Source organism: Trematomus bernacchii, unplaced genomic scaffold (assembly GCF_902827165.1).
Source record: "Trematomus bernacchii unplaced genomic scaffold, fTreBer1.1, whole genome shotgun sequence".
NCBI lineage: Eukaryota > Metazoa > Chordata > Actinopteri > Perciformes > Nototheniidae > Trematomus > Trematomus bernacchii.
In genome coordinates, this window is record NW_022987727.1 from 7,381,750 (window position 1) to 7,393,635 (window position 11,886).

Here is an 11,886-nt window from a genome sequence, read left to right on the forward strand (position 1 = left end):
AAATTTGATTCACATTCACAAAAAAATATGGAGACCACTTAAGTCCACCAGAGAAGTCAGCTGCTAATGTTAGCACACTACTGAAAGATAACGTTTACAAATGCTGTTGCGTTGAGGCAGTTTGTCAACTGTTTGAGTCTTCTCTGCTTGTATGCATGCATTACACTACTGTCTACTTTTGTGCCTTGCCGCCACAGTGGCTGGTAAGTTTACATGCTTGATTTTATTATTTAGTATCTAAGTTGAGTAAGGTTATATATTTTATTCTTCTCCTCACAATATACATACACAAAGTACTTAAGATTACATGTAAATTAGCAAGGTTTTTCAAATATGTTTGACACATAGACAGTATGGTTTGACAGCGGAGCGCTTTGCAGCTGGCACAGACAAGAGGCAGGGTCAAGTAAACACATCTTTCCACAAATAGAAATCGTTAGTTTTTACCACGTGATCAAACACGGAAGTGAAATCAACTGCTGCCTCAACTATTCAGAGGAAGATCCACGCTTGGGGTCGCATTGTAAAGCATTTCACGAGCACAGGGTGGTTGCTACTCACCATTTCTGACTTTTTAGTCGACTTAACTTATCAGAAACCATGACTCAGGCTGAGAAAGAGCAAGACAACGGGAAGGAGAAAGAAAAAGAACGAGACAAGGAGAAAGAGAAGGAGCAACAACGCGGGGTGAAAAGACCCATCGCTCCTCCGGCCATCCCGGACCCCCTTCAGGAGGTAAGAGGGGGAATCCTGTGTCTTATTAATACTTCTTATTCCTATAAAGTATCCGAATATCCTGCTCTCAATCTCTAAAACTCACTATAGCTTTAACGTGCAAATACAGCCCATATACAGGGGCTTAATATCAGTTACTTGAACTCTCAACAATACAACATACTCAAGACATACAAATATATTACTGCAATAAAATCGTTTTTGTGACATATTGCTGCAAGTAAAATGCATAAATAAGTTAACTATTCACACAATAGAACGAGATAAAACAGAATGTACAATTTAATGATGCACAGTTGAATAATTATATTTTAATATGTGGACTATAAACATATGCATGTGCTATAAACATGTGTAAGTGATGACACTTACCAGAGCTCAGGAGTGTAACGCTTACATGCAATGTTTCAGATCATTTTTTTACTTGGTTCCTGCCTTTGGTTTGGAAGAAGTGTTCAGTACTGCACAAATCCCTTACTCAAACCATGCATTTAGGATGAAGTGGACGGCTGACTGTGAGCCAGGCTTTTTTCGCCCAACATCAGTGTTAGGCCTACTATATTGCTCTGTGGGCCCATTAGAGGCTGTTATATGATAATATCAATGCCGATGCTTCTCGCTTTGTGCAAGACATGCATATGTGTTTTTACTGCTGATTATCTCTCCCTGTCTTTCTTTTTTTACAGCAAATACAGAGCAATTTCATCATTGTCATTCACCCTGGTTCAAGGACACTCCGCATTGGGCGAGCTACGGACACTCTTCCCATTATACTTCCTCATGTGATCGCTCGCAGACACAAGCAAACTGGACAGCCCAAATATGAAGATGCCTGGCTGTTGAGAGATGGTCTAAATGTTAGTCACTCATGATCACATCCACCCACGATTCAGTCTTTTATTCTGTGTCTTACTCGGTTGTACTCATATTCAATTTGACATCTGTTAATGTACCATCACCGCTTCTACTTCCTGTGCGACAGAAAACAGAGAGTAATGAGCAGAGGCAGAACGGGCTTAAAATGGTCGAACAGGCCATCTGGTCCAAGAAGATGTCCAATGGAGTGCGGAGGACACCGGTGTCCGCTGAGCAGGTGTGTATTATAAAAGATAGAGAACTGTTACAGATACTGTATATAATAGTGCAATATTCAACAGCAACAGGATACAATAACATAGTGCAGGTGTAAGTGATGTTTCTCTTATTTGGAAGAAATGTTAAGCACCTTTGGCTGCATGGCTTGCATGTAGAGTTCGAGAGTAAATAAAGGGGTAGATTTAAGGGAATCATTTGTATCATTTTAAATGGGTTTGTAGGAGTTACTTATCCATATCAGTGTACAGTAGATTGAGGTCAGCACACCCCAGTTTAGAGAAACAGACTGAAGTACCATCACTAAAGCAAAGCAATGTACTGCTGTGGACAGGGGAAGCAGCAAAACCTATGTGTCCTACCTAAATTATATCAGTTTAAGTGTACGCTATATTCTATATCTTCACCACTCTAACTTGCAGTTAGACAACCTTTTCCGAAGCAAAACTGAAGCCGTTTTACACTCTTGCCAAAGCTACCAGACTCCATTTAAGGAAAAAGTTGTTTTACTTTGCGGATGTTTCTAGCCTTTTTGGAATTTGTATAGTCAGAATGAACAATTTTAAGTATAATGAATAATCCTAGCGTAGGTCTAGTGTCTAACGCTGATTAAATAAAAAAAATGTTGTGCTTGTTTGTGTGTGTTAAGGCCAGGTCTTATAACTGTCAGATCCGTCCAGCAGTACTGGACAGCAGCTCCAGGGTGAAGTGGACCAACACCGCCCACCAGCCTCCACATCTGGTTGGAGAGGAGGTGACTGCATGTGACTGATCGCTCCTTTAAAACAACACATTTACAACTTTATTTCCCTAAACTTCTTGTCTGTTTATGCCATGTTCTCCTTGTTTTCTCTGGCCAAACCCCACCCTTCCATCCTGTCATCATGTAGGCTGTTTATGTGAATCCTTCTGACTGTTACAACATCCACTGGCCTATAGTCAGAGGTCAGCTTAACGTTCACGCCGGTCCCGGAGGCTCACTGACCGCCGTCCTGGCTGACCTCGAGACGATCTGGAGTCACGTTATTCAGAAGCAACTAGAGATCCCCCTCAAAGACCTAAAGGTAGAACAAACCTCCTCACCACTTCATAATATCACTTGCTTCCGAGGGGCAAAGTTGATAGATGGTAGACAATAATGAAAATGTTAACAAACTATGCTGATAGTAGAATACGTTTCTTTCTTACATGACTGGTTTCCAGTATTACAGATGCATCCTGCTGGTCCCCGACATCTACAACAGACCGCACATCAAAGAAGTTGTCAACATGCTGCTGCTTAATATGGGCTTCTCAGGTAATTCAAAGCAGCAAACAACAAAAACAAACATATTCACTGTTATATTCTGCCAAAGTCTATTCAGGGTAGTTAAGGAACTATTCAATATTCTCTCTTGACCTTCCATTATCTCTGTCCTTTTATGTGTGTGTGTTCAATAGCAATCATCGTGCACCAGGAGTCTGTGAGTGCTACATTTGGCAGTGGGTGCAGCAGTGCTTGTGTGGTGGATGTTGGAGACCAGAAGACCAGTCTGTGCTGTGTCGAGGACGGAGTGTCCCACCGGAACTCCAGGTGGGACCATGAACCACTTTTATGTTTAATCTGTGAATTAGTTAATTCATCATCATTATATTAAAGTTGCATCTCAATGCTCCCTTTTACACATAAGACCAATGAGTCCAAATCAGTTAAAATACACTGCACATTTTGAGAAACTTCCCACTGAGACATTACAGAGACTGTAGTATTACCTGATGTGTTCTGTTTTTTTGACGTTGCAGGCTGTGTTTGGCATACGGCGGCTCAGATGTGACCCGTACGTTCTTCTGGCTCCTGCAGAGGGCGGGCTTTCCTTACAGAGACTGTCAGCTGTCCAGCAGACTGGACTGTCAGCTCCTGCAGCATCTCAAGGAGACCTTCTGTCATCTGAACCAAGTGTGTGTTTGTCATCTGTGGGGGTTTCAGTTAGTCGTTCACACCTTTGTGTCTATTTTGGATCACCATAGTCGTGCTCAAGAATGGAGAGAGAAATGTGCAGCTTTTCAGATACGGATAGAAATGTGTTTGTCCTTCTCTTTTTCTTCATAGGACATATCAGGACTTAAAGATCATGAATTCCAGACACGTTTCCCAGAAGCCCCAGCTCTTCTCTATCAGGTTCGACTAGGGGATGAGAAATTACAGGTACGCAGGTTGAATAATGATATGCGTTTCACATTAGCATTGGGATCTTTTTTACTTTATTCTGTCTCTAGCAACTGAAATGTATTTGTGTCTATGGCTCTATTTGTGTGTTCCCTCCCCCTCTTTGTGTGATTGGCTCATTTTGTGTATGCATGTTTTAGGCCTCCATGGGTCTTTTCTACCCGACCACATTTGGCATTGTAGGTCAGAAGATGACATCACTTCAGTACCGTTCCCAAGGCGACTCGGAGGACCCTCATGATGAACACTACCTGCTGGCTACACAGAGCAAACAGGACCAGGTAACACACATAGATATTATATAATCAATTCTTAAGTTTGAGTCTCTGTGATTCTTCTTTTGTTATTTATAATTCTACCATTTTGTCCACCAGTCCTCCAAATCTGCTGCAGACCGAAAGGGTATTTCCAGGCCGGGTGGGGGTTTGGACGGGGAGATGAGCGCTCAGGGGGGGATTGGGGAGCCCTCTGACCTGGGCAGGGGCTGTGGGAGTGGCGGCAGCGGTGCAGGAGGGATGAAGGGGGAGACGGAGTTTGGGACTGCGCAGGGGGAGTGCCTGATGGGGGCAGGAGAGCTGGAAGAGCCCCCGTCTGCTCACCTCTCGAGGAAGACTGCCATCATGAGCCAGTTTGAGAGCAAGGCCCTGGGACTGGATAAGGCCATCCTGCATAGCATCGACTGCTGTGGTAAGGATGGACAGAGGTTTAAATAAAGTAATAAACAAGGGAACAAAAAAGAGAAGTGGAAGGAGTATGAAAGAGTGTTGTGGTCAGTTATTAAGTGGATAAACATTAACAAAGGAAGATTTTTATTTTGCTTTCGAGAATAAAGTTGAAATGTTGCAAATAATGTCGAATCGTCGGTATAAGCGCAAAAAGAAAATCTCCAAAGTTTGTTCTCAAAATTTCGTGTGAGTTTAAAAAGAATCTGACAAAAAAAACGTTTTCTCCAATTTCTTTTTTTCTCAAGCCTTCGACTAATAGTAACACTTTTGTATTTTTTTTATTGTATTCTCCAAGTGCAGATTAACATCCCTCTTCTCATTCTCCCCTTATGCTTGGCCCTTGAGACTCTCCCATAAGAACATTGGATGTTTTATGTTGCTCAGGATGTCCTGTTGTGGCTCATCTTGTTTTTACTTTATTTTAAAAGCATCGGACGAAACCAAACGCAAGATGTACAGCTCCATCCTGGTGGTGGGAGGAGGGCTCATGTTTCCTGGCGCTCAGGAGTTTCTTCTTCACCGCATCATCAACAAGATGCCGCCCTCGTTCAGAAGGCTGGTAGACAACGTGGAAGTTATAACGCGGCCAAAGGTAACCTGGAAATCTCACAAAGTCCGAATAAAATGATCAATTAGTGATGGGAATTATGGCTCTTTGAAGGGAGCCGGATCTTATGGCTCCGTTCCTTTCAAAGAGCCGTTCAAAAGAGCCGTTTTTCTTAAAGGGGGCGGGGTTACTAGGTTTATCTGCGAAATAATCACCAGGATAATGATTGACTCTATTGCCAGACCTAATGTCAATAATCTGCATTGTAAACATGACACAAGGTGGCGCCATATCCATGTCATTCATGTCAGTGAATGTACTTTGAATTTACCCTCTGTATGTGTTAAGTAAATAAAGTTGCCTTGCCTTGAATGAAATTCATGCAACTCTTAATATTAGATACTGTGTTTTTAAGTGGCGATGGAGATTATTTGTTGATCCTGCTTTAAAGGATATTTTGCCTTTACAAATGGTGCGCTTTATCACTGCCTGGGTTTTGGTTGAAGTGAATCCAAATGCGGCTGCGTTTTCGCGTTTGGCTCATTTTCCATCCGAAAAACACGTCGTCTACCTGTCCTGTACCACTTGTTATGACTTCTCTCTCTCGCGTATTCCGTTAAGACCCACCCCATCTCCCTCCTCGTGCTGAAACCTACCAATCAGAGTAGAGGCGGGTCTTCACAGAATACGTTTGAGGAACAAAATCAAGCTTTTTAAAAGGCGAGTGGATTTTGGCAGGCAGTGAGTGCGGACCAACGATTGAACGATAACAAGAACGGCTCTCACCAAGTAGGACTCGGTTCCCCTCGTTCGTACCAAAGAGCCGTTCCAAAGATTCGGCTCGTTCGCGACCGACACATCACTATTATCAATTGCACGGGAGGGTGTTCAGGGGACTTCATTTTTCATTCATCTCCATTTATGTCATACGTTGGAAGATAGTAAGATGTGTACAGGAAGCAGCTCTTATAATGTACTATTTTGATGTGCACATGCTCTAGGACATGGACCCTAGGCTGATATCGTGGAAGGGTGGAGCAGTGCTGGCCTGTCTTGACACCACCCAGGAGATGTGGATCCATCAGAGGGAGTGGCAGCGCTTTGGTGTGCGGATGCTTCGCGAGAGAGCTGCCTTTGTCTGGTGAAACCCAGACAAAGGCAGGAAACCCAACAGATTTGACTTGAATCTAACACACAGGAGACGTAGTGTGAGCAGCACGTTAGCTGAGCAGCAGCCTCAGTGCTCAGAGTCTACATAGGGTGCTTTCAGGCTCAACCCAACATTGAGACTTGGCAGCTCAGAATAAGACAACACTTGCTCAAATGCATACAGTTGATGAAGCAGTGTTGTGGAATTCACAATGACTACACTGCTAACACTGTTGTTCAACAATCTTTCTTTTTAAGTGTTTTACATTTTTGGTTTCATCCTTCAGAAACACAGATGAGGTCATTGTAACTTTTGAGTCTTGAGTTGTGTTCTGTAAATAATACTGCAATTATTCTCTTTAGAGACATTTGGAAGTATGTAAATAAACCCATTTCACTTCATTCACAATTGTTGCATTTGATTGGAAAAAACCTAGTCCACCTTTCTTGGAGTATTAAACATATTGAATTGAAACGCAAGGTTGTTTGCATTACGTCCAACACTTTTAAAACATGGTAACCTGCTCTGCAACATTTCTTTATATTCTTATTTTAGTCTTTAGTGTGAAAGTATTAGAACAAAACAAACTCGGTAGTAGCATGTTTAAACATCTGCACATCTTTATTCAGACAGAAGGATACAAAACAAAGACTAATTTATGATACCCAGAAAGGAAGATCATAACAGACAAGCCAGTGACACATCTCTCAGTGTGAGAGGAATGTGTTGGGGGGGGGGGGGAAACCAGAGAGGAAATAATGTGGATGGCTGCTGTATCGGCCATTCTGGCCCCTACAGGTAGGTAGGTATTCCCAGAAAGGCGTCAAGAAACTGCTTTTGGCAGCGGCAGCCGGAGAGTAGGGACTTCAGCACTGTGACATCACCATCGTCCTTTGAGCTTCTCAGCAAACAGACACTGTGCAAAGCCCCGCGCCTACACTGAATGTGTAGGCGTTTACCTAAAGAGAGAAGAAGGGGTTAGGCGATTAAAGGCAACGGAGTAATGTTTCCTTCAACTACTTTTTTTAGGCAATTTGTTTGAATAAATCCTTAATGTCCCTTTGTGAAACAGGCTCCAAAGATAGAAGGTAATGTTTAATTAAAAAAAAAATTCCTCACCTTCCTCATCCTCCTCCTCCCATTGGTGGAGAGCTGGGCCCTGCACCGTGGTTTATTCTTCCCATTCGTTTTCTGCCACCAGGGGGACCTGGAGGACTGAAAACACAAGGAACAGAAAAGTGAGAACATTAGGAAATGAGGTAAGAGGTACTACAAATGTTTTAGTTTTTTTCATTTGCTTGCCTAAAATAGATATATGAAACATTTATACAAGGGCAATATACATGCCAACACTCTCTTCCTGAAATACACAAGACTCTATGCTGCAATACATTCAACTGCTGCTGTAGTAATCAACAGTGCAAGAAGGTGTTTGAATCTGCAGCTCTCAGGTCAGGACTACCTTTAGAGTTTAAAATACATGGGTTTTAAAAATGGATCCAAAGACAGAAAAAAACAAAACATGGTTATACCTATACAAACAAATCTGAACTAGTTCCTGAATACTGGCAAGTACATGCTACCACAAAGACTGCACTGCCACCATCAGATTAGGGGGACTTCAATGCTCCAGGGACTTACCCTTTGCCATCACTGAAGCGTGACAAAACACCGCTTCCATCCTTTCTCACGTCAGGGTTTATCATCGACTTAAAACTGGTAGAAAACAAAGAAGATCAGAAAATACAAAAACTTTAGTATTTAATCAGTTATTTGTTTCATGACAAGATACATGAAATAAACATGGCATAGTTAAGATGATGAATATGGTAAATATTATACCAGCTACACATCAGCATATACGTATTGTTATTGTGAGGATGCTGACATGCCCCTAGGAGACAGCAGTGTGGCTGTAGACTAAAGACTTGTAATTATTTTACAGTTCAACCACTTTCCCCGCTGTAAAAATAACAAAGGTAAGAAAAACTTAAAGAATAGAATAGGATAAAAATGACAAAACAATAGAATTGATTAATTTAAAAAGAGATTAAAAAAAGATGACAAGACTTGGCTTGTTTAATTTTCCTTATTTACCAAATATTTTGAGAGCAATGGGCTCGGTTATGAAAGGCTGTGTCTACCCACATGTTTAATCTAGATCACAGTCTCTCCAAATCAAAACCTACAGGAGGAACTCAGACTTGGGGAACTAGTTTAACTTGCTTAAATAATGTAAGATAAGCATCAACATGTGAAACCCATATTCCTCCAGCTAGTAGAGATATAGGTGGAGAATGAACAAAGCTGTAGTGAGGTTTGATTACATTTCCTATATCATACATAATGGCACTCACAACAGGCCGATAAAATCCACTGCTCCCCAGAAGAAGTCGACCAGTAGGGACAGTCGCCATGGTGACTGTAACCTGCTGTCCAGCACCTGACCTGAGATACACAGAGAGGTGGATCAGACAAATACATTTGTGAAGATATTCACATTCAAAACAAAGAGTGTATGAGTGTATGATCAAGTTAATGGTTTACCCGGATGTACCCATTATCCTAGCATTCAGTACACACAGACTACAAGCTAAATCAGAGCGACACAGAACACAACATGATCCCGGGGCTGTAACATCGCCTTATTCCTACTGTAATACAACCTGAGATGATATGCTGACCAATGGAGGGAAACACTAATATATCGTTTTGTTTAAGACCCGCTTGATACATTGAGCAGTTATTCATGCTGCGCAGATCAAGCTAGGCTAGGCTTGCTAACGACCTAGCTGTTAGTTAGCTTAATGTAGCCTAAAGCTCTGCTAGAATTACACATTGTATATTCAAGTGGTTTGTTTAAAGTGGAAATGGTTAACAAAGAAACACTGTCGATAAAAAAGATAAATATTCACTCTGAAGATGAGAAAAAGGTTGAAGAGACAAGGCAAACCACTCACCGTTAGACACGTACACCATCTTTTAGAAAGTAACAACACAGCTTTATCAGCTGTGTTTACAACTGGCGGATGTACTTCCGGTTGCGTCATTCAGACGTTCACAAAAATAAATGATGTACAATATTGGGGCTTTAAAAATACGTTTTCCTAACATATCTATTCAAATAAAAACGAGGCATGTCCTTAAATGAAAAGAGACGAGACCTCTCAGTCAAAAATAATGCTGAATTGTTTTAACAATTTTCCTATGAGAAAGAAAAAACACTATAATCCATTTTATAAAGAGGTCTGTAGCCTACCTACTTCCCCGGAAAAATACAAGTAAGCATTGATTTGGAGTCATTAGTTCCCATGATATGAAACTATTAAAACAATCCAAGAATTATCAACTAAAAAGTGGCTGAATTTTCATACAACTATTTATGAAAAATAGAAGGTGCACTCAAATGTCTTTTTAGGCCACATAACATGGACGCTTTTAAAATATTACTGAAATTATCTTAGTTGAAAACATTTAGTAAAATCAATTCATGATTCATCAGTATTCAAAAAGGTTTTGTTTTGTAAAAGACACATTTAATATATATTGTTTAGCGTGATAATCACTATTAGGAACAAGTTAGCAAAGAGGTAAGTGAAACCATGTGGGTGAAGAGTGAGATTCCTCAGTCTGTGAAACTGAGGAAGAAGACGTAGATGGATCCGGAATGAACATCAGGTGAATATCCAGCCTTAAGCTATTCTATTATATAATGCACTGGCACTTATATTGATGGCATTCACTTACAGTGGGAGCTGCAAACACTGAAGCAAGAGTGAGAAGAGCTTTAACATCATCAAATGCTTTCCGCCAACTACCGGTTTTATATAATCTCTTTAACAAACAAACATACACACATTTTTGATTCAGTGTAATGTTTAAATAAATAGTAAAAACATCACATGCTGTATGTTGTCCCACTATCATCCCTGCAGACAGTACAAGCAAGTGCTATATAGGTGAAATGTATTATTCAAAAGCAAAGGGTTAACAAGACCTTCAGTTATCACTCAATGCATCGACAGTAAAGAGTAAGTAGTGCAGGTGCACAACATCTACATTTCAAAAAGTAGACCAAAGTGCCTTGTTTTCAAACCCCTTTGATACCTTAGAAGAAACGTTATGGAGACACCATGCAGAACCTGAAATGCTGTAAATGTTTTTGAGAATATCTTACGATAGGTGCTGCTTTGTTTTTTAATCAGGTTTTCCTGATACATATAACCTCAAAAAGGCAAAAGCACCCAAATATGGTGTAAAACAGCAGATATCACCTAAGAGTTGGTGTAAAGATCAGGAACCAATGCAAATGTGTTGCTTCATTATAAATAATACATGTAGTGTGCTGCATTGATCGATATAATATACTGTAAAGCATCTAAAGTATGTATATTTTAAACTATTAGGTAAAAGTATACAGTTATGTTTTCTTGTAAACCAGTAAAAAAATAAAATTGAAAGCTTGAGAAAAGCCTGAATATACGTCATTCATGCAGAAATAAATAATACATATAACACACTTTAAATAATCAGAGCCATCGCATTACACAGTTGGCAGATAAAGGGATGAAGGCATTCTGTGGTTTGCCATTAACATGACCAATGTGGATTAGAAATGCTGAAATGCAACAAGTTAGTCCTTTGAACTGTTCTGAGGTTCAAGTCCTGTGCTCTCTTCATCAGGTGTGTGTGTGCGGTACTCTTCTTCACTGATTTGTGTTGCAGGATCTATTCTCTTTTCAGATGTGTCTTTGTTGTAATCTTCGACACTAGCCCGGTGTTCAGATATTAAATTGTCTCCCACAGAGATTTGTGTGCCAAACTCTTTGTCACTTGTTTGTAGATCAGGTGTTGTGTTTTCTCCACCAGGTTTCTGTATGCCAGACTCTTTGTCAGGTTCAGTTTTATCAATGTTTTCATCTGACTCCAGTCTGTCAGTTTCGGTCTCTGCTTTCCGACTGGCTGCTCCTCGAAAAATACCAGCTTTGTGAAGCTCTCGCCGTATAGTTTTCACTGAGACAGTGTGAGATAGATGTCTGTTTAACTCTGAGGTTATCTTTGAGGCTGTATACTCAGGGTGCTCATCGACTATCCTCAGAAGTGTCTGTCTATCCTGTTCAGTGAGCTTAGACTTGCGCCCACTGTTCTTCTTTGCGGATGCTGTTCGTCCATGTTTGATGTATACAGTCATGACCCTGGAGACTGTTCCTCTTGCCACATTAAACAGCTGAGCAGTTTTGGTGACAGACGCACCGGACAGGCGTGCAGCAACAATTTGGCATCTTTCAAACTCTGTAAGGTCACTCATACTGCTTTGAACACTGATATTTATGTGTTGACAGTCTCTGTTGGAGCCTACAAGCAACCCCCACAGGCAGGCAGGCCCTGTAATTCCTACGTATGGCTCCAAAGTCCTCTGTTAAATGGGGTT

The 11,886-nt window shown here is 40.9% G+C and overlaps 2 protein-coding genes across 2 annotated transcripts; one reads left to right on the forward strand and one right to left on the reverse strand.

Moving 5' to 3' along the window:
* Window positions 1–467: 467 nt before the first annotated feature.
* actr8 (actin related protein 8) lies at window positions 468–6,863 on the forward strand. The gene is made up of 13 exons (XM_034145303.1): window positions 468–735; window positions 1,422–1,592; window positions 1,718–1,828; window positions 2,477–2,581; window positions 2,718–2,891; window positions 3,031–3,124; window positions 3,268–3,400; window positions 3,610–3,763; window positions 3,917–4,012; window positions 4,174–4,314; window positions 4,408–4,720; window positions 5,187–5,350; window positions 6,307–6,863. The coding sequence occupies exons 1-13, from the start codon at window positions 601–603 to the stop codon at window positions 6,448–6,450; spliced, it is 1,935 nt and encodes a 644-aa protein (XP_034001194.1). The 5' UTR covers window positions 468–600; the 3' UTR covers window positions 6,451–6,863.
* Window positions 6,864–7,053: 190 nt separating this feature from the next.
* On the reverse strand, window positions 7,054–9,496 carry selenok (selenoprotein K). The gene is made up of 5 exons (XM_034145304.1): window positions 9,416–9,496; window positions 8,813–8,903; window positions 8,097–8,171; window positions 7,575–7,670; window positions 7,054–7,414 (listed from the first exon to the last, which is right to left on the reverse strand). Exons 1-4 carry the CDS (start codon window positions 9,432–9,434, stop codon window positions 7,580–7,582), a joined length of 276 nt encoding a protein of 91 aa, XP_034001195.1. The 5' UTR covers window positions 9,435–9,496; the 3' UTR covers window positions 7,054–7,414; window positions 7,575–7,579.
* Between the last annotated feature and the right edge of the window lie 2,390 nt (window positions 9,497–11,886).